General features: G+C 33.6%; 1 protein-coding gene and 1 pseudogene across 1 annotated transcript; both read right to left on the bottom strand.

Annotated features, from left to right (window-relative positions):
* Positions 1-5,446: 5,446 nt before the first annotated feature.
* On the bottom strand, positions 5,447-6,279 carry LOC149407757 (cytochrome b561 and DOMON domain-containing protein At5g47530 pseudogene; annotated as a pseudogene).
* A 1,030-nt stretch (positions 6,280-7,309) lies between these two features.
* LOC149407756 (putative MO25-like protein At5g47540) lies at positions 7,310-15,657 on the bottom strand. Its single transcript, XM_089621797.1, has 11 exons — positions 15,538-15,657; positions 14,981-15,145; positions 10,243-10,361; positions 10,071-10,145; positions 9,891-9,984; positions 9,685-9,744; positions 9,510-9,578; positions 8,094-8,192; positions 7,957-8,001; positions 7,503-7,620; positions 7,310-7,419 (listed from the first exon to the last, which is right to left on the bottom strand). Exons 1-11 carry the CDS (start codon positions 15,655-15,657, stop codon positions 7,310-7,312), a joined length of 1,074 nt encoding a protein of 357 aa, XP_089477923.1.
* Between the last annotated feature and the right edge of the window lie 5,914 nt (positions 15,658-21,571).

Raw genomic sequence — 21,571 nt, 5'->3', positions numbered from 1 at the left:
TTTGAAAAACAATCCCCCAAGGGGAGGCCTTGTCATCATCGTCTCACTCTCGGACGTAGCTCATTGAGCAATGATCGAAGCAAAAAACGCCTTGGAGTACTCCCATTTAAGAGAGGGTCGCAAGAGCGGCTCTTAGTCCCACGTTAATTGCTTCTTTCATTAGTGTTGAGGATCGTGGGTTACAGACAACAAGTATAACCCTCCCACTTAGTTTTTGGAGTTGGTACATCGACTCTTATAAGTTCGGAAACGGATTTCCTAGTTGGAGAGCGATAGAGCGGACAACTAGAAAAGAATCCTAGATATTCAATATGTTCAGAGCAGTGTTAGTGCATAAGGGAAGTGTGAACTTCAACTCACTCGAACACTTGAAAGTTTGAGATTACACATCTTTTTATTTTTCGGCTTGTCTACAAGGAGACCTCTCACTCAAATTTTCAAGAGCATATAGATTTTGAACATATGTGATATAGATATAGTTTTGAAAACATTTTGAAAACTTATTTGATTTGGATGACAAAATATTTTTCAAGTTTGAAAACGAAAACGGTTTTTCAAAATCCAAAATAGTTTTTTAAAAATTCAAATTCAATCAAACTTTCGAAAATCAAAACATTTTAATCTTACACATCATGTTAATAATCTTACGAAAAACATTTTTGCTCAAGAAATTTTTCTCATTAGAGTTCTATAACTCATGGTAGTGCGGCTGAAAATCGGGAATTCTAAAATCGCCATAACTGGCGGCTCCGATGTCCTTTTGACTTGAAACCGGTGTCATTGGACAGAGGACAGACAGAGTAAAACAGTTTTCTAACCTAGACAAAGAGCACGTACATGTATATAAAAACTAATATGAGCATAGAAGTTTACTAACCTTTTAGACGCTTGAACGTTGAGAAGCTTTTGGAAAAAGGTTGCAACGTTCGTCTCCCCTCGCAGCACGTCTCTCTTCCTTCCTCGGCAACTCGAGCAACCACGAAAGTTTCTATCACTAAATCACTCAAGAGAAAAGGAATTAGTGTGTGAGAACTTTTAAACACTATGACTTAAGAACGAGTCTTGAAGTCGCAGAGCTAAACACTAGGTCAAATGAGGACCTAAGTGCCAAAACAAAAATCGAAATTAACTAGAGAGAGAGAGAGGAGTCGGCCAAGTTCTAGAGAGAGAGAGTCTCTCAAATCTCTTAAACTTGGATGAATGAAATGAAGGGAATGAGGCCTCTATTTATAGGGGAGGTTTTACCTTCAATAAGGTAGTTTCCTCTTTCATTGAATATCACATATTCATGAGCAAATATTGCTCTCCTTCCCTTAAAGTCACACGGCCAAATAGGCTTCTAGAAGCCCTTGGATTTGTTTCCTCTTTTGTTCCCTTCATGTCTTGTTTTGACTTAGCTTCCAGTTTAACTATTCCTACTCGATGTGATTCGTGACAGTGACCTCATGGATCCAAATGAACAAAGCTTGAGCTAAATACTTGGACTCAAAAGTTCACAAACCTTTTCCAAGTTTAGCTTAATGTCAACTGACTCCACTAAAGAGTTGACACTGAAAATCTCTCGGTTCAAATGAATTTATTTTCTACTCAAGAATTCAACCTAATTGTAATGAGTGGATCCACAGAATATTATCAGTGTTTACCCTTCATGAATATCATCAGCTAGTCGGGATCTACAAAATTACCATTTTACCCTTCTAGCTGTTATTTCCTCAACTCCTTTGTCGCTTGTGAATAAGTTAGAAACAATGTATTGACGATGAGCTAACAAGTCACGTTGTTTCATCCAAAAGATTCAAGACTCAATTTGGACACTGGTCATATAGTCTTACGAAGACTCTTGCTTGTAATTGCTTATTCATTAATAATAAAGTTGAAACGTTCATTCATTCTTTCTTTGTTTGAAGCTTTATGGTAAAACCTTAGTCTTTTAGTCCATAAACAAACTTAACAACTTACGAAGAGACAAATGTAGATTTGCATGAACAAACTCTTCGTAGTTTGCTTAAAACGATATATTCGCAATCTTAGGGTCAAAGGACTATTGACCTCAGTACGATTGTTAGAAGAATCTATGATGTCTGGTTATGAGGCATTGAGAGTTGGAGACTCTATAGTTCTTCTAGGTATCTTCCGAAGGTACTGAATTGACCAGTGCACTTCTAGAGACAAGATAAGAACAAACCATTTAACCTCCTATGTCTCGAAGTCACTATGTATGAATTGCATCATGCTTACCTTAATCCTGAAATGAGACATGCCATTTCACACCTTAGTATTCTCATTTGAGAAAGTCAGAGTTCGGACTCACTATGTGATTCCGAACAGGGCCTATTGGTGAAGTACTAAGTTGTGAGTATGTCATGAGTAACTTTGTGAAGTTCTCATAGATATGGAATTCATGTACATGATTGCTGAAATGCAATGTATGTCACCTCATGCTTTGTTCCTTGGAGTGTGAATAAATGAACTGGCCAGTGTCCAAATTGAGTCCTGACTCTTTTGGATGAAACAATGTGACTTGTTAGCTCCTCGTCAATACATTGTTTCTAACTTATTCACAAGCGACAAAGGAGTTGAGGAAATAACAGCTAGAAGGGTAAAATGGTAATTTAGTAAATCCCGACTAGCTGATGACATTCATGAAGGGTAAACATAGATAATATTCAGTGGATCCGCTCATCATAATTAGGTCGAATTCTTGAGTAGAAAATAAATTCATTTGAACCGAGAGATTTTCAGTGTCAACTCTTTAGTGGAGTCAGTTGGCATTAAGCTAAACTTGGAAAAGGTTTGTGAACTTTTGAGTCCAAGTGTTTAGCTCAAGCTTTGTTCATTTGGGTCCATGAGGTCACTGTCACGAATCACATCGATAGGAATAGTTAAACTGGAAGCTAAGTCAAAATGAGAACGAAAATAGTCAAAAGGGTATTTTTGTCTTTGGAGACAAAAGGATGAAATGAATGTCAATAAATTTTTTGACAAGTTCATTTGATGACTTAATGTCACTCGGCCATGACTTGATCATTGGGCCTTGTGAATTAATTTCATTTCATAAGAATTTTATTGAAAATTCTTAATGGGCCTTTCTCATGTTGTTATGAACAAATGAAGAAGCTTCTAGAAGCTCCTTCTAGATGTGAAATGGGCGCCCAAATACCCAAGAGAAAGAGAGATTATTTTGTGCATAAATGTATCAAGATACTTGCCAAAAGAAAAAGAGGAAACAAATTTACTCTATGAGGAAACAAGGAGAATCGGCCAAGGCAACCAAGAAGGGAACAAAAGAGGAAACTAATCCCTTGTGGATTGTATGAGGTGGGCGCCTATGTTGATAGGAATGGGTAATAAAAGATTGCTCATAAAGGCTTGGAAAATAAGAGGAAACTACTTCTTTCCAAGGCCAACCCCTCTCCTATAAATAGGACCCTCATTCCCTTCATTTTATTCATTCCACACAAGTTAGAGATTGAGAGACTCTCTCTCTAGACATTGTGGCCGAAACTCCTCTCTCTCTCTCTAGTTTATTTTTGATTTTTCTTGTTTTGTCACCTAGGTCCTCACTCGACCTAGTGTTTAGCTCTGCGACTTCAAGACTCGTTCTTAAGTCGTAGTGTTTAAAAGTGCCCACTCACTGATTCCTTTTATTTCGAGTGATTTAGTGATAGAAACTATCGTGGTTGCTCGAGGTGCCGAGGAAAGAAAGAGAGACGTGCTGCGAGGAGACGAGCGTTGCAAACTTTCCAAAAGCTTCTACAAAGTTCAAGCTTCAAGAAAGGTTAGTAAACATCTTAGCTTATAATAGTTTTTAATTACATGTACTTGCTCTTTTGTCTAGGTTAGTAAAAACCGTTTTACTTGTAAAAGAAAATTTTTAAAATTCTGCCGCTTACCGAAGCATTAATTATTTTCTTAAACCCTAGATCGATTCCAACAGATTTGTCAATCGACTCATGGACACGTGATTCTACTCGAGGAGTTATCTCGACTCGAGGAGTGAGGCTCGACTCGAGGAGGATGACTCAACTCGAGGAGCAAGGCTCAACTCGAGGAGAGTGACTCGACTCAAGAAGCTGAAAGTTTGACACGAGGACTTGCTAGTCTACTCGTGACGGAAGGCTTGCCTCTCTTCAGGACCTCCGGCCTGACCATTGGCCCTTTGAACGGCGTGTCTTCTCGGCGTTTTGGGTTTTCCGAAAACGAACGACAACAATTTCTAAATTGAGAAATTTCATAAAGTAAACTTAAAACGAGTGAAATATCAAGGCCAAACTTATTAGTTGCAAAATATGCAATATTGGACTTTTGACTCAAAATCGGTCAAAAATGCCCCTACAATAAAATAAACTCATTTTCAATTCACTTTCTCCTCTCAATTCCTCACTTCGTCTTTCTCACACTTGATTCCAACGAGATACAATAAAATTCGACAAGATATGAGAGAATCCGATGAGCTATGGTGAATGAATTTCACATGAATTTGACCTTCACCGCTAAAAATTCCAAAAAATATGAATTTTATCGTATTCCATCGTATATTGTCGTATACCATCGTAAATTATCGTATATCATCGTAAATTATTTTAATTACTCAAAATACCCAACAAGTATGAATTTATCGTATAACATCGTAAATCATCGTATTCCATCGTATATTATCGGATACTATCAATACAAAAGATAAGACTTTGCATGAAAGAAATTGTTGTCGCGCAAAGTAAATTTTTGTCACGCAAAACCTCATTTTCTGTAATGTATATATTTATCATATATCATCATACATTATCGTATATCATCAAAAATTATCGCATATTATCCTATATTATCGTAAATGATCTTAATTTATCATGAATTTCATCGTAAAAAAAAAGTTAAATTTCATCCTAATTTATAGTATTCGATAGTAAATTACATGAAATTCCAATTTTTTTTACGCCGGATCACTAAATCGAAATTCACAATTACTCAATGAAATCCACCAATGGAGAGAAGATTAGAGAGCTCTTTGAATGTTAAAAAGAGAGAAATAATAGAGAAAATGAGAGAAATTAGAAAGAGAATGAGAGAAAGATATGGTGATATGAGCTGAAATGGTATTTTTGTTCGATTTTGGGTCAAAAGTCTAATTTTAGATATTTTTCAAATAACGGATCTAGTCTTCATATTCTGTTATTTATTAAGCCCAATTAATGAAATTTCTCTCTAAATTCTTGTAGTAGTTATGCTATAGCAAAGACATGAAATGAAGTATGTTGCATTGACATTAGTTTTCTTAAATTTCGAATTGTTATTTTAGCGAAATACTTAAATGACTTTAACGATGAATCAATAATTGATAAATAGAAGCTGATTTCATAATGAATTACATGAACAAGGAACCCTCCAACAGGTTTTTGTGTTACGAACTTATGGTTCATAAAACTTAAGCTCAGACGCATGGGGCTGGGGCTGGGGCTGCGTCTGCGAATATTTGTTCATTCTCTTACGAAATATTTGTTGTATTTAATGATCTCGTTATACATAGAATTGGAGTTTAATATTACCAATAACAAATCTGGACAAAAATATCATTCTTTTATGAAAAGCTTACATTTATATTTATGACAGTAATTATGGTAGAATGGGAAATAAAAAGTGTGTAATTCTGTCCAAATTTCAACATCCAATTCCCAAGGATAGCATGGGTGTTAATAATTAAGCGGAAGCGAAGTTCAGTGTCCCCAGTGACTGAATATTCGGACCCGAGAGTCGGTGGGCTTCAGGAAGGTCGTTCAACACGGAATCTCCGGCTTGCCAAACGTGATTGACCGAACTCCAATCCGCCAGCGGGCCCACAACGGCGAAGATGATCATCTCACCGTTGACATACTCAGCAGAGACGTTTGAGACTCCGAAGCTAAGCGAGCTCGGCTGCATCGCCGGGTTCTTATCGGTTATGGCCGTCGGATAAACGGTAACACCACCGTTGGATCCACGAAAAGCCACGATGGCTTGTGATCCGACCATGCCGGTCCCATTTGGGTTTATAGCCCACGCGGCCCATCCCGACGTGGAAGCTGCTCTGAAAGCCACGTGGACGGTTTTCGCAGACGGAATGTAGTTCCAATGAAGGCGGGCTTGTAAGACCGGAAGATCTTTGCACGAGCGAAACCTCAGCTTATTCGGAAATTTATAGTTTGAGCAAGTTTGAGCGTCTGATGTTAGAGTATGAGGAATGAGAACAAGGATGAGTGAGAGTAGTAGTTGCTTTGGAATTGTATTATCCATTGAGTAATTAATGGATTGTTTAACAAATTGGTATCTAATACCTGTGTAGTGTTGTAGCATATATAGAAATAAGAGAAGTAATTCGTTCATAATGCTTTGAATTTTTTTCTTTTTTTTTTCTTTCTTTCTTTTTCTCTCCTAATTTGTTTCAGCTTTTGTTCATTTCCAACCTACTGCCACTTTTTTTTTTCCCCCTTTTTTCTTTTTAGATGTCATAATAAGTCAAAATTAGTGTTAGACTTTCAGTTCTATGTTTACTAATTGGTTTCAACTACTTGGGAAATATAGCTTCGGAGTAGATTTAAAAGGGTGAGAATTCTAATTATTAGCTTCTCTTGGAAAAACTAAACTATATGCATAATTGAAATTTGAAATTAAAGCTAATAATTTGTTAAACATAGGGATACAGCGGTGTGCAAGATCCAATTCGTTCTCAAAACAATCTTTGAATTAGAATCGATCATTATGAACAATTTGGAGGAATGAGACCAGATAAACAAATTCAATAAAATTGAATCAGAACATTTTAAATCGGTCTGATTTGATTTTAGCTGTTTTATTTTTTTAAATAATTTTATTTAACGAATTTAACTAGAATTTTAGTTATCCTAAGTCTTAAGATTAATGTACTAAAAATTAAAATGTTTTAGCTCAAATTAAATATGTTCAAAACCATTAACTAAATGTTTTAAGAAAATAGAAAGTTTTAGATCTGATGTGTGTAAAATATTTTTTTTACCATTTTAATGTGTGTAAAAAATGGACTAATCCTAGCATTTGGAGTTGTTCTAATGTAACTACTCCCTTGGTTATTCGTATAGATATACAAGAAATTAAAGAAAGGGAAAAACGATTCCAAGTTCTAATTTTTGTAATTAGTATACTATATATCAAATGAAACTAATTAATTAATACAATTTTATTGGATCCATGTATACGTCTTGAAATATCCACTCAATTAGTGTTTTGCACGTCAAAGCGATTGTAAAGAAAGAAAGAAATAGTGGTCAAGCAATATATAGCATAGACAAATTAATCTCTATCAGAATGAAATGTGACGCTTCTCAAGGGCTTTAAGTAGAAAATCTCTCGGTTCAAGGCTACTTATCTCACTAACAACCTGAGCTTTGTCTGCTTCGAATTGTTCATTCGCTGCCAAAAAAGACTTACGTGTTTAGTATCATTTAATTTGTAGATATAAAGTAAATAGGAAGTAATAAGTATAGTTTACTTACCCTTCTCTTTGCCTTTAGAAGTAGCATTAAAGTCCTCGAAGAAACGAAGAAGCTTACTCTTATTAGTCACAAGCACATTATTTATATCATCTGGCTTGTCCCTGTTAGCTACAAATAGCTATACAAAAAAAAAAAAAAAAAATTACATAATTACAAATTTATTATGGAGTAACTATCAGTAACTCAATAGTACATTTTCCTTTTAAAAAATAGTCCAAATTTAATTTTATTTGAAAAATTGTCTACCTGACCGAAGTTAATTATTAACTTCGACATGTTAGACTATTTCTCTAATAAAATGAAATATGTATTAAATCTTTATATATATATATATATATATATATATATATATATATATATATATATATTGACGAGTGAAAAATACTTATTTATTTATTTTTAACAATCGGTTTACTTTATTGCAAAACTGAATGAAAATGAAGCTGAGTGTCACCTTGAACACGTGAAATGAGGACATTTGAATTGCCTTGTTTGGTTCCTGCGCAGCATTATTATTAACTAATGATAAATATTATGATAAATTTACAGGATAATTAGTTAGAGAAATAATGCATACAAATTTATGATTACCTTCAACAGGTTCATCAAGATTTTCATGTTGTCTAACGAGCTGACATAACGAAGCATCACCGCAGAATTGGAGCGGTCCAGTAACATTTCTCCTAATAGCTGAAGACCAACCCATAATTTCTCTTATAAAAAATACAAAAAAAAAAAAGGTAATTAACTAGGCCACCTTAAACTCAAAGTTTGAGATTTCGCCCACGTTTGAAGAGTTTTAGAAAAATAGCCAATTATATTAAGTGGCACTAGAGTTAATAGGTTAAAATTCCGTATTTCTCCTTAAATAAATATAACTTTTTTTTTTTAGATTCATCATTTTTTCTCTCATATTTTTTAATTCGTCAATTTCTCCCTTCTACTTTTTTTCAAACATTTTTTTTGCATCAAAACTTCAAAAAATTTTATATATATATATATATATATATATATATATATATATATATATATATATCATACGAACTCGAAATTGAGTGATTCCAAATCCTACAGATTCGTGGCTACGAGATCTTCAAAAATAGACCCATTTTGTTTGATGAAAAATCAGTTTAATGCATCATTTTTATGTTTTCATTTATTTCTAGATAATTTCCGAAAATTTTCAGTTATTTTCATGTCTAAGACAATAACGTGATTTTTGTACATCTATTACATTAAACATGATTTTTCATCAAACACAATGGATCTATTTTTGAAGATCTCGGCGTCACGAATCCGTAGGATTTGGAATCACTCAATTTCGAGAGTTCATATGAGATAGATATGATTTTTTGAAGTTTTTATGAAAAAAAATGTAGGAAAAAAATTTGGAGAGAGAAAATGACGAATTTGTTAATAGATAAAGACAAATCAGACCTTTTTTTTCTTATCGGTCCGTTTGACTAAAAAAAAAAGATTTGCTTTTGGTCATATTTTTAGAACGCCCTAAAAAAAATCCTATTTGCATTTGTGATCTCTAAACTTTACTCCTTTTTTCTAATTGACTCCTATATAATGTCTTCCAAAATAAAAACTCTTGAACTTTATGAAATCACTCTCCATTGGCTTTCTTATTATCATTATTTTTTTTTTTCTGACGAAATCTCAATTGTCATGATCTATTCCTTTAAATGGTAAAATGGTCATTTCTTTCAGAAAAATGATCACAAAATCAATTATAAGCAGGTTCCAACAACAGGATTTATTGTCGGACACTTGAGATTTAGTTATTTTTTTTATGCAAATAAACTGATTACTTCACCATAAAATAAGCCCAGCTATGTTTATAAAAATGACAAAAAAATCGGTGTATGCTAAAATTTCAACGTTAGTGCCAAGAGAAACTATATAAGGGTCAATCAGTCATAACACGAAATTTTAGCGTCCATACGTACAATTAAGCCAAAAAATACATATACATACGTGGTGGTTAAATATAGAATAAACCTGAATTGAATGGCGTCTGGTGATATAACTCTCAGACAGCAACAATTTAGTATTGTAGTCCTCGAAGAACTGGAAACAAGAAGAAGAGAAAAATCCATCAATTACATTCTTCTAGATATGCATGCATAACATATATAAGAAGATTAAATTGTAAGAAGTTTGAAGTTAAACTTACCCAATAATAGTTGCTAGAAAGAAAATCAGCAGCGGTAGATTTATGCCTAGTCAAAAGTTCCTGTAATTCCTCAGCTAATTAATTAGAGCACATAATATATATTCTATGAAGAATAATATTATTAAGCAGTGTAACAAACAAACAACCTCCGATTTATTATTATTATCATTATTATTTATTGGTCAAAGTTTGAGCGCATTGTTTACTTTAAATGTTGCTGCAGCATCAGAGGCTACTTCAAAACTCGGAGTCTGTATGTAATCGAAAAAATTCTTAAAGTTATTTGACTCCAACACATACCTGTCTCATAAAAGAAGAAAAAATGTCAAGGATATCAATGTTATTTTAATGTTTTTAATAATATAAATAATTTGAATTATTATTACTTTGCAACAGTTTGGTGACGGATACAACCCCTTAAAATTGAGCCATACGTTAGAGCGATGTCAGTGTCTTCATAGCTGAACAACAACGAAATATCTCTAAATTAGATTATTTTTTTTTTGGTATGGATATATGTATTTAGATATTAAAAAAAAAAACAGCAGAGATACGTACCCAGGCATGAGAATATCCATAATGTCTAAATTATTTTCCAAATACTCAGCAGCAATGCTCCTTGAACCAAACCTTTGCCTTTGCAAATTGGTCAGTACATGAATGGCGTCTTGACGGAACTGGAATTTGAAAAAGACAAATTAATATAAACCGAAGTTACATGATCACTGAACTTTTTTTTTTTCAATTAATAAGCCCTAGTTACATGATCATTGAACATTTTTTTTATCATTTTTTTTAATTGATGATATGTTATGTATAGTGTATATTATATATAGCCGTTATATAAGAACATCATAAACTACATAAAGAGGGAGTACTAAACATATTATTAAGAGTCTTTTAGCTATATAGCTATTTGACTTAATAGCGTTTGTATAATAGCCGACTTTTCGTTAATTTTCTATAAATAAACAGCTCAACTTATTTACGGCACTAAAAAAATATTTAAAAAAAAACCCCAAAATAGCTGAGAATGTTTTTGGGTATTTTTTTTTTATCTTTTTCATTGACGTAAATAAGTTGAGCTGATTATTTACAAAAAAAATTTACAAAATATTGGCTATCTAGCAATTCTTAGACTTTCGGTGACTTATTTGACTAATTTTTTGTATTATTAATTTAGACTCTTAAAGTTAATATTTTAGTTTAATTATCTTATAATAAAAAAAGTCAATTATAAAAACTCCCCCTGAACTCCGGCACCGTTAACAATTTACCCCTTAAATTTTGATTTGTGTGAAACGTTTAACTTAAACTTTATAAATGTATCAAGTTTGCCCCTTTTGTCTTTTTTTTTTTTTAACATAATGAGACACGTGTTGGTATACAATTCAGTTTAAAAATAAATTGACCAATATACCCTTAAATATATTGTTTTTAATCGTTAATCAATTTCATATAAATATATATATATATATATATATATATATGAAATTGATTAACGATTACTTTCACTATTCACCTAGAAACATTTTCCTGCTATATCTACAGTACCGCTTACTTTTTTGAAAATTATATAAATAACCTTTAAAACTTATAAAATTCCATAAACGACTTTTAAAAATATAAACTTACAAAATTCCAGAAACGACTTTAAAAAACGAAAATTTCAGATTTAATTTTATAAAGCAAAAATTCCATAAACGACTCTAAAAATTAAAATTTCTTAAACTAACTTTAAAACGATAACAATTATTAGCCGATTAATAGTTTTATAATTCAAATTACTTATGATCAGTACAATTATTGAAAACTAATGAACATATAAGTAATGATGTTGGTTAATCATAATTTTGTGTTGTTAAAATAAAAATCGTGTTCATATTTACAACTTACTATTTCTAATTTTTTGTTATATTTGAGTTACTATTTAATTAAAATGGTTTTAAATATATATTAAAAAGTGGTAAAAAAATGATAAATTTTACGTATGACAAGTGACAACCAATATAATTGCAAACCATTCACATTATTATCTAAATTAAAATTTATCAAGTCTCCTTTATATATATATATATATATATATATATATATATATATATATATATATATATTAATAATATGTATAATCCGATTTTTAAATTAATATGCCATTACTCTCTCTCTCTCTCTCTCTCTCTCTCTCTCTCTCTCTCTCTCTCTCCGCCGTTTATTCTTCCGAAAAAAACTTTTTTTTTATTATGTAACACGTACTCTTTACCCTGGCATTCTTTCCTTTCATAGTTGTACGGCAAGTAGATATATTTGCTTGCTTGTTGGATTTTAGATGTGAAGCTTTTCCTCTCTTTGTTTCCCGTTTATGGCCGTCGTTGGTTTGGGTTATCTCGAGTCTGGGTAATTCTCGTGTTTGTTTATTTGGGATAGCGTCGGGGAAAGTAATTGTGCAATATTCTGCGTCTTTTACGGTGTAGGCACATCTTTCAAAGCTTTGAGTTTTTAATTTTGGATGTGAAGTTTGTCTTGCTTCGTTCATTTGACTGATCAGGGAGGGATAGAGAATGAATTAGGATTAGGATTAGGGTTTTGGGGGATTGAGATACGCAGAAAGTGGTTCATAGGCGATTGTGCCGTCTGGGACGGGGAAATTAGAGGACCGTCGAGGGATTGAAGAATTTATGGACATCAAAGGTCTCTGATTGGTATGAACATTGGGATTGAGCCGAAGAAAACGCCATGAAAGACAATGGAGATTTTAGAGAGAGGAGAGTTTGGGAGTGAGATCTGAACTATTTTGCTATGGGAGTGAGATTTGTAATTCACTGTGATGTGTATTTAATTTCGATATTCAATGCCTGTACTTGAATTGTCCTTCGATTTCATCGCATATGCAAATGAGTTTATGCATAGATATACTATTTTTAAGATATGGCATATGGATTATGAATTGATCATTTATATCGTTATGTGGATTTTTTGGTGTTAAGAAAGTTTTGCTTGATAAAAAATTTTAGGTTGCCTTCCATGAAAAAATGAGGGATACCAAGAAACTATAATATTAAATATCCTTATGTTTATTATTTGTTTCTATTTTTAAAATATAATATTAAAAAGAAGAGAATTTATACTATATGGGCCACTTGAAATTATTGTGATTAAGAAATAGCCAACCTTTATGTATTCTTTAGTAATTAAGTAGCCATTTTAATTAATTAGACAATTTTTATCTTAATATGTTTAGTATTCTACTCTTTCCTTTTTAATAGATTCTTTTTATTTTTAGGGTCAAGCGGCTATATAGCCAAATAGAACTTAAGCTTTTGCAAAATAGCCATAGTTTGTCAACTATAAGCAAACTAGCCAAATTAATCTAGGTTGAATTAAATTTAATCTCAACGAACTATAAAGACAGAATGTAAGGTTTATGACGGCTGGATTAAAATTAATCGAGACAGGATTAAAAATCGCAATACTCTCAATTGGTTATTTTGCTATATCTAATGAAGACAAGATTAAAATTAATGAAGGCAGGATTAAATTTAATGACAATCTAGAAATTCCAATCTGGAAATTCATCAGATCCAACGCTCTCTACGGCACCGCCAGGGTCTTCACCGCCATTTCGAGTTACGCATTTCGAATCAAACGAAACGGGAATCACATAGTACGTCTCCACTTCTCCCCTTTCGGTTCCCCGAGCTACGATCTCAGCTCCGCCGAGTTCACCGTCTCTGTAGACGAAACCCTAATCTCGACGAAGAGTGCGACTACGGAGGTGAAAGAGTTCATCTTGAAGCTCGAGAAGGACTCGATCGGGATAACCTTCAGGCCGATCGGCGATTCAGGCTTCGCGTACGTGAACGCCGTCGAGGTTTTCTCGGCGCCGGACGACCTGATCGTCGACTACGGAGCGAAACTCGTGAGCGCCGAGGGACCTCAGGAGTACAAATTGTCGATGATTCAATCTGATTAAAGTTTTTTTTTTTTTGAAACGATCTGATTAAATTTTTGAGAGACGGCTATTTTACCAAACAAATGAAACTATAGCTATTTTGCAAAAGTAATAGTTTGAGATTGGCTAGTTCATACCATTTTTCCTTCTTTTTAAACTACCTATTTTACACGTTGACACTTTTTTTTTCTTTTTAAATTTTTTTATTGTGTTTGGCTTTCCTTATTTATACGTGCTATTAAGTTTTTAACAGTTTATTGTTTATTTAATTTTTAAATATGTTCATTTTGATTTCAGCCAATGTGTTGAACAAACATGTTGTATTCCTCTATTTCTGGTGGTGAACATGTGTTTATCAATAAACAAACAAATTTTGATAACATTTATTAACTAAAAAATAAATTTTGATTACAAACATTAAACACACAAATAAAAAATGATTATTTTAAAACAATGTACGACAATTTATAACGCAAGCTAAGTTTTTTTTTTTTTTTTACACAAAGCATTAGTTAACCATTTTTTTGTAAGCAAATAAAAACCCCATTACTTAACAAACATAAACGGATTTTCTTAAATTTTATGAATAATTAATACTTGTGTTTATTAACTAACAAACAAAATTTATATCAAATATATAAGTAAATTGTTTCTTAAATAAAAGCGTTTTTTTTTTAAACAAAGCTATGTCAAACGATGCCATAATGGCCCTGTTTGGCATAGCTTTGTTTTTTAAAAAAGAGTTTTTATTTCAAAAACTGACAAAGTGTTTGGTAAGCTGTTTATAAAACAGTTGTTGCTGATAACAAAAACTGATTTAGCGTTTGGTAAAATAAATATATTATAGTAAAAAGACTAAAATAGACATGTTCTTAATAATTAAATAATAATTATTAATATGCTTATTTATATACATATATATGAATAATATTTTGTACGAGGATATTACAGTAATTTATATACCAAACTTAAAAACATTTTTTCTAAAAGCTAAGAATCCTAGTTTTTCCATCTCATGTACAAAATTTAAAATCGCTTTTGAAATTTTTTGTAAAAACAGTTTTGCCAAATACCAAATAAGCAGTTTAGTTTTTTCTAAAAACAAAAATAAGGTTTTTTAATCTACTTAAACTTTTGGCATCGATTAGCACTATGTACAAAGTGAAGAGAATAGTTATTCCTTATTCGATAACATTCTGTATGAATTTATCAACGGATATGGTATTGTTATCATTAATATTTTAGTTTTAATTGAAAGTACTTTTTTTTTAAGAAACGTGAAAGTAGTTATTTGCCTAATTTTCTTATATTATTAACAATATTATTTTTATACCGTTTGTAACTTACTCCGGAATCGAGCTTGGGAAGAGAAACGATGAGAAGGCGACACGTGTCCGCTTTGAAGAATTCTCGAGTAAATTGCGCACAAGCATCTGCATTAGGCTCCGATCCGTCTAAAGCTCCGTAGAGAAGTGTTTTGATATCCCATATTCTCTTGCTCAGATCCTCAAGCTGCAAATGCAACACGATGATATTATTCTTTTCTGAACTAGTTTTTTTATTATTTATTTATTAATTTTAACTACATAAGATCAAAACAACCGATTAACGCATTCAAAAGGTTTCATGTTACTTTATATTTGAAAAACATTTAATTCATATATCTCATGTTCGATGGCTAACAATAATTATATATAAAGCAAATCATGAAACGAAATGCCTCTTCTTATTCTATAACTCGGAGGCAAACATTTAACAAAAAAAACACACACACATATATATATATATATATATATATACATATCAATGCACTGAATATACAACAAAGTTTGCATGGCATTTGTTCCTTCTATAATAATATCGCCAGAAAATACACATTTTGATTTGCGTGTATTATGTATTACCTTTTCTTGGCGTTTCTTTTCGCGAGTCTCAACTTTAGGATCGACGAAGAAGAGAAGGTCACGCAATTGCTGAGCCAATTCGGTTGGGCTGCGAGTTTTCGACTTGAACAGGCTTTTCATGGCTAATTAACAACGTCAATATATAAATATATGATTCGGTACATCGTTCCAATTATGCGAAAAGCTTTAAGTCCCTTCCCTCGAGGTTAGAAAAGAGCCCCAATGTTTTGCCTACATATTAGCCGACATTTCTATTTTAAATTTTTTTAAATACGGATTCATTTCTATATAATTAATTGTAAATTTCAATATGATCTGAGCCCATTCAAAGAAGTTGGAGATTTTTGTGGGGCTTTCCACTATTGTTTCTAGGAAATATTGTACACATTAGAATTTTCAGCAACAATTGTTATCATAAGGTCAAATATTACAAAGAAAAGGGCATTTCACCGATTAAATATATATATATATATATATATATATATATATATATATATATATATAAAGATAGCTCTGCTGCGAGTGAAAATAAAACTCACAACCTCCACTTTTAAAGTGGCGTTGGATTATCAATTATAATATACAAAGTACTGTATTAAAATTTTTCGTTTTGAGGACAAAAATTGATAAACAAGCCAAGGTACGTACCTCGTAGATTACATACTTCGCGGACGATATACAAAGTTGGCCATTTTATTATGATTTGCCTTGAACTAATCAGCTAAAAACTAATAATTCCTCGAACTCTTAGAATGATATCTTAACTGGTAAAGTTTTTTTTTTTGAATAATTAAAGGCAAGTTTTCAATATTAAAAAACATGGATATGTTTGTTCGTATGTCAATCCTCGCTTCAAGAAAAAATTAGTATCAAATTCATTTAAATTTTCAAAATAAAAACGGAGTCAGATATGTTCTGTTTCTCAGTTATCTCAATTGAATTTTGGCTACTTTTGTTATTAATTTGTTCTTGTTTATGTATGCGAGTGTTTATCTACACGTACTTATTCTAGCGTCAACCGAAAAGAATGGGAGCAAGCCACTCTCCATGTGCTACCCACGTTTTCGAGGTCACGCCATTTGTGGATATTCATTTGAATGAGTTGAGAGTATTCATTTGAATGAGTTGAGAGTGAACAAAAAAAGGTAGAAATGAAAAATGGTTGCAAGAAGAGCACAACCGTTTATTTTAGAACTGGCTTGGAAAATGATTATTTAAAGAGTCAGGACATTCATCTACGTTGAATAAACTATCTGAGAGGTCTTCCTCAATGGTTACATGATACACTGCTTGGTCTGTTAATGGTTTCACATTTTACACGAGAGAGAGAGAGAGAGAGAGAGAGAACAAGCATCCCGTTCAAAATATTGGTGTTACATTGTTTGTCGAAGTATTACATGTTTCGTCAGCCAAGGATAAGAATCCATAACATGCTTTTATGAACTATGACAGATACATTGAAGACATCTAGGAACTTGATTACTGCGGGGTGCGAGTCGCATTGTTCAAGTGCAAATGGGCAGACAATAATCATGTTAAAGTTGATAATGAAGAAGTTACAATAGTTGGCTTTAGACGGATTGGTTACTAGAATGACTAATTTATTTTGGCTTCGAAAGCAAGTCAAGTATTTTATGTTTTGGATCCATCCAATCAAGAGTTATCATTAGTGGTTCATATGAAAACGAGAAATAGTAACAAAGAAGAAGAAGAAGAAGACATGTCTAGCATTCTTTTGTTCACATCCGGATTACCGCCTATTGATCAAGAGATGAATGATTCCGATGATGACGATATTTCGCAATTACTTCGTAAGGATAACGATCCTATTTTGTTTTGATTTTGAACATTTGGACAATGTATTTTTATTTTCGATTTTCTTATATTCTCATTTGGACAACGTTATTTTCATTTAAAATATCTTTATACAATGTATTTTTATTTAAAATGTCTTTTATAGGAAAGTCGCCACGGCGAAAGCTCTTAGCCGTCGCGGCAAGAATACATGCCAAGGCGAGAAACCAACTTCGCCGCGGCGAGATTATCTTCTCCAAAAATGATTGCTCTTGGTAACTTTCTCGCCATGCGAAGACTATTTATTGCCGCAGCGAAAGAAATATGTCGCAGCGAGAAACCAACTTTTCCGCAACGATATAATATTTTCCAAAAATAATTGCTCACAGTAACTTTCTTACCGCGGCGAAGACTATTTATCGCTGCGGTAAACGAAACATGCTGCGGCTAGAAAACAACCTCGCCGCGGCGAGATACTATTTTTCAAAAAGGGCTTTTTGGAAAACAGTCTCGCCTCGGCATAGTAGAAATCTTGCCGCGACGAGTATCTTTCTACAAGGCTTTGATAAGCGTTGTAGAAACTCTCGTCGCAACAAAGGTTAATCCTCGCCGTGGAACGAGTAACATGCCGAGGCGATAATTTTATTTCTCCGCGGCGAAACTCTCTTTTCCAAAAAAAAGTGCTCTCGGTAACTTTTTTGCCTCGGCGAAGTCTATGTCTCGCCGCGGCACGGAGAGTACGCTGCGGCAAGAATCCAACTTCGCCACGGGGAGATAATTTTTAAATGAACATGTAATTTAGATTTAACTTGTTTTCCATATTAAACCTGTTTTTCAACCAACAAATCATCATTCAAAGAAAAATTCAACAATCAACGAACATCAACATATTGAAATTAAGATTAGTCTCAAACATAGAATCTAGTCTCAAACACACGTTAAATGAAAAATAATAAACGAGTCTTAAACTTAAACACACCAAACGAGTCTTAAACTAAAACTTAAATTCGAAACGAGTTTTAAATTAAAAACTTATTGTTGGTGAAAAACCGGGTTGATATCAGACCCGAACAATCGCTCTGACCACCAAGGGTTGTTGATTATTCACCTTATCATAATATCCGTGTAGAGAAATAATGAATTACATTATCTTAAACTAATAAATTTAATGGTTATTAAAACAAGATCTAGTTTTTTTAATTAATTTAATCATGAGAGCATATGTGTCAAGCAACCAATATAAAGGACGAGTTATTAGAAAACTTACGGGTTTCTCCTTAAGCTTTCCGAATCAGGATCTCCTCGAGCTCCTCATCTTCTTCTTGTCTCGTCTCAGCCTCCCAGAATCGTCTTCTACGATCAGCCGTCTGGGATATCTCTGAAAATCTCGGGATCGCCTTTGTTTCGCCTTGATGACACCTTAGTCTTCCAAAACGTAGTCTCCGAACAAACAAGAATACAGTGTGGGCACACTCTGAATCTCACTACGACTTTGATTTATGATTTCAGATCGTACTGTATTTATGAGAATGGAATCACGGAATTCCATGGGAGAGGGAGATAGAGAGAATTTCGTCCACACTAAGTGTGACGGACAAAATGTTTGCCTCTGCAAAAGTGTATATCTTGCTTCCTCGTAGACCTCTATTTATAGTGATAGAACCGAGATATTCCAGGAAAATCCTAGAAATATTTCATTCTCATTTATTCTTTCCTATTTTGTAGTTAAGCATGAGCCATTGGATCTTGACTACAAATCATACTTTTGCTCTCATCCATCAGATCATAATCTAGGATATTTATTTCCCTTATTTTTCTCATATCTGTAAGGAATCTAGATATTTGGGAATATTGAGGACAATATTTTATTTCCTTATTTAGTGGAGAGAATATCTCTACCATTATTATTCACCTAAATATTAGGAAATTAATTATGAGAGAGAATAAAGACAATATCTTATTTCATTATTTAATGAAGAGAGAATATCTCTACCATCATTATTCTCTCTCTTATTTAATTAGTTACCAAAAATCTAGCAACTAATTAAGGAGATAATATTGAGTAATTAATACCCTAATGTAGGCACCCAACATACTGCTATTGGGCCTAGGAATTTCGAATTGTACAGTGTCCAGGAGGCCCAACTTAAAATTCAATTAATTATTTACTTGATCGAACATAAAATAATTAATTCTACAATAAATATTTAATTTGTCAAATAGAAAAATTTCCGAATGAATGTTGCTAAACAATTTACAGATGTGAGATTGTGATAATAATATTTAGTATTACCAAAGATTCTTATTCGTCTTTAGGAGAGCTGAATCGGGGACTATGGACCTAGTAATAGAAGCTTAACAAATTCGATGAAAAAGACGAAAAATTCCTTTCTCTTTTCCCATCGATTCGTCTAATCTTGGTCAAATACTCCACTATGTAAGCAAGGACTGAACCCTCATTTATACTAGAATTATATTTATTCATCGTGACGAGTGTCCACTGATCTAGTCAGTTCGTGATCAAGATCCTCCAAGTTCAACCCGTATCGAGAAAGGTCAATTATTCTGTTATACCTTTCTTGATACTTATATACCCTAAGCATCATTGCTTCTCCAGTGAAAGATTCTTCCGAACGTTACTTTCTTCAAAAGTGCTAGCAATCTATTGGTTCTGGAATCAACACTTAGGTGAGTGAATATTAACTTTCTTTTAGGAATGCTGGATTCCGTATTTGTCAACCACTTCCCACTCGAATCATGTTCCGAATCTCCCAAGACATAAGCTGTAATTAGCATGATAGTAGCCTTTTAGCAAATGAGTCAAAGAGCGCGGTAACATGATCCAGTGTCCATGATCACTTCAAGATTTAGATCAAGTCTCACTGTGACCATCATAGCGACCTCAGTTAGTGTGTTGTAATGGTACTTAAACGACACATCTACAACAAAACCTGTCCGGGTCGTGCACTTACCACAAGTCCAGAATGCTCGCACATCGTGATCAACCTTCACTAGTGTTTCATATATATATGACTTTAGATACAGCTATCCAGGCGTGTATCAGTCATCGACCATGTTTTAGCTCACCATCCGAACGCAGGTGCCCAACATGTGACTCAGTTTAATACGGATGCTATAGATGGTAATTGCTATTGATTTTGATATTCAAAGCTCAATCCACTAATCATATGATGCCAATAAAGTACACCATTATTCTATTTAGTAATGATTTATGATTTATTCATTATCTCTCGTGGGCAAGAATTCCTAACACTTACAACCTAATTAATATTGAGGAGTTGGTGGTGGTGGTGGTGGTGATTATGGAAATTCACTCGTCATTTGGTGGTGGTGGTGTCAGATATTGAGGAAGTGCCATATGCGGTGGCCACTTTGTTGGTGGGTACGGATAATCGGAGTATTGAGAATATGGAGGAATATCACCTGATTCTCCATGTTGATGTCCCACAGAGAGTGAGAGGCACCATATTCCGCTTGGTTGGTGCATGTATTGCTGCGTGTACTGAACCCCGCCAACGAGATAGTGGGAGCAATGATCAATGTAGTCGACGGTGGCGGGTCCAACTATGGAGGTGCTTGTAAGCGCAATACGGGCTCATTGAGTGGTGATTCCTCTTCCCCATCTTCCTCTTATTCCTCCTCTTATGGTTCTACCATAATCTTGTACCAATCGATAATAGAATTCGTAATAGGTCCCATAGGAGTCTTGGCCGTGTCCCTTTCCGAGCGTCCTACCCCCGAATTTGCACATAGGCCGGTAATGATTGACGGATATGGCAAACCATGTCGTTCTTTAGTATAGCCGAGACTCTTCATCCAATTAAAGATGAATCGACAAACGTTGATAGAATAACCTCGAACGATGCATTACAAGACTTGGATACGACCCTCGTCGAGAGTGGTGAAGTGCTTGATCAAAAAAAGACAAGCGCAAACAAAGTAAATCCAAGCTTTAGCAATCCTGGTGAGTTATTGACGCTTGAGTATCCTTTTTCCTTTTTCAAGGACTCAATCCTCTCTCGGAATGCACAACGTTCTTGCCATCTCCTCGTGGCTGCAAGTTCTTAACCATTCCCGATAGCTCTCATTGTCGAAAGGATGTTTGCAGTCCCAAGCAAAGCGTTGATGGCTCCGACACTCACATCGACTTTTCTACCCCGGACCGTCACAACATCTCGATCGTTATCCGGTAAGTTTACAAGAACTCGTACACGAAGTT

The sequence above is a fragment of the Urtica dioica genome, chromosome 1 (assembly GCF_054948205.1).
Source record: "Urtica dioica subsp. dioica isolate 48M chromosome 1, U.dioica_male_clone48M_v1_H2, whole genome shotgun sequence".
Classification (NCBI taxonomy): domain Eukaryota; kingdom Viridiplantae; phylum Streptophyta; class Magnoliopsida; order Rosales; family Urticaceae; genus Urtica; species Urtica dioica.
This window is presented reverse-complemented; position numbering and strand designations above follow the sequence as displayed.

What these genes read in the sequence shown, in the direction of transcription:
- LOC149407756 (XM_089621797.1), bottom strand. Translation starts at nt 15,657, where the DNA reads ATGAAAAGCCTGTTCAAGTCGAAAACTCGCAGCCCAACCGAATTGGCT. An exon ending in CGTCACCAAACTGTTGCAAA is followed by an intron (nt 9,985 to 10,070) that starts GTAATAATAATT and finishes TTTATGAGACAG; the next exon opens with GTATGTGTTGGAGTCAAATA. An exon ending in TCTTGATGAACCTGTTGAAG is followed by an intron (nt 8,002 to 8,093) that starts GTAATCATAAAT and finishes AATGCTGCGCAG; the next exon opens with GAACCAAACAAGGCAATTCA.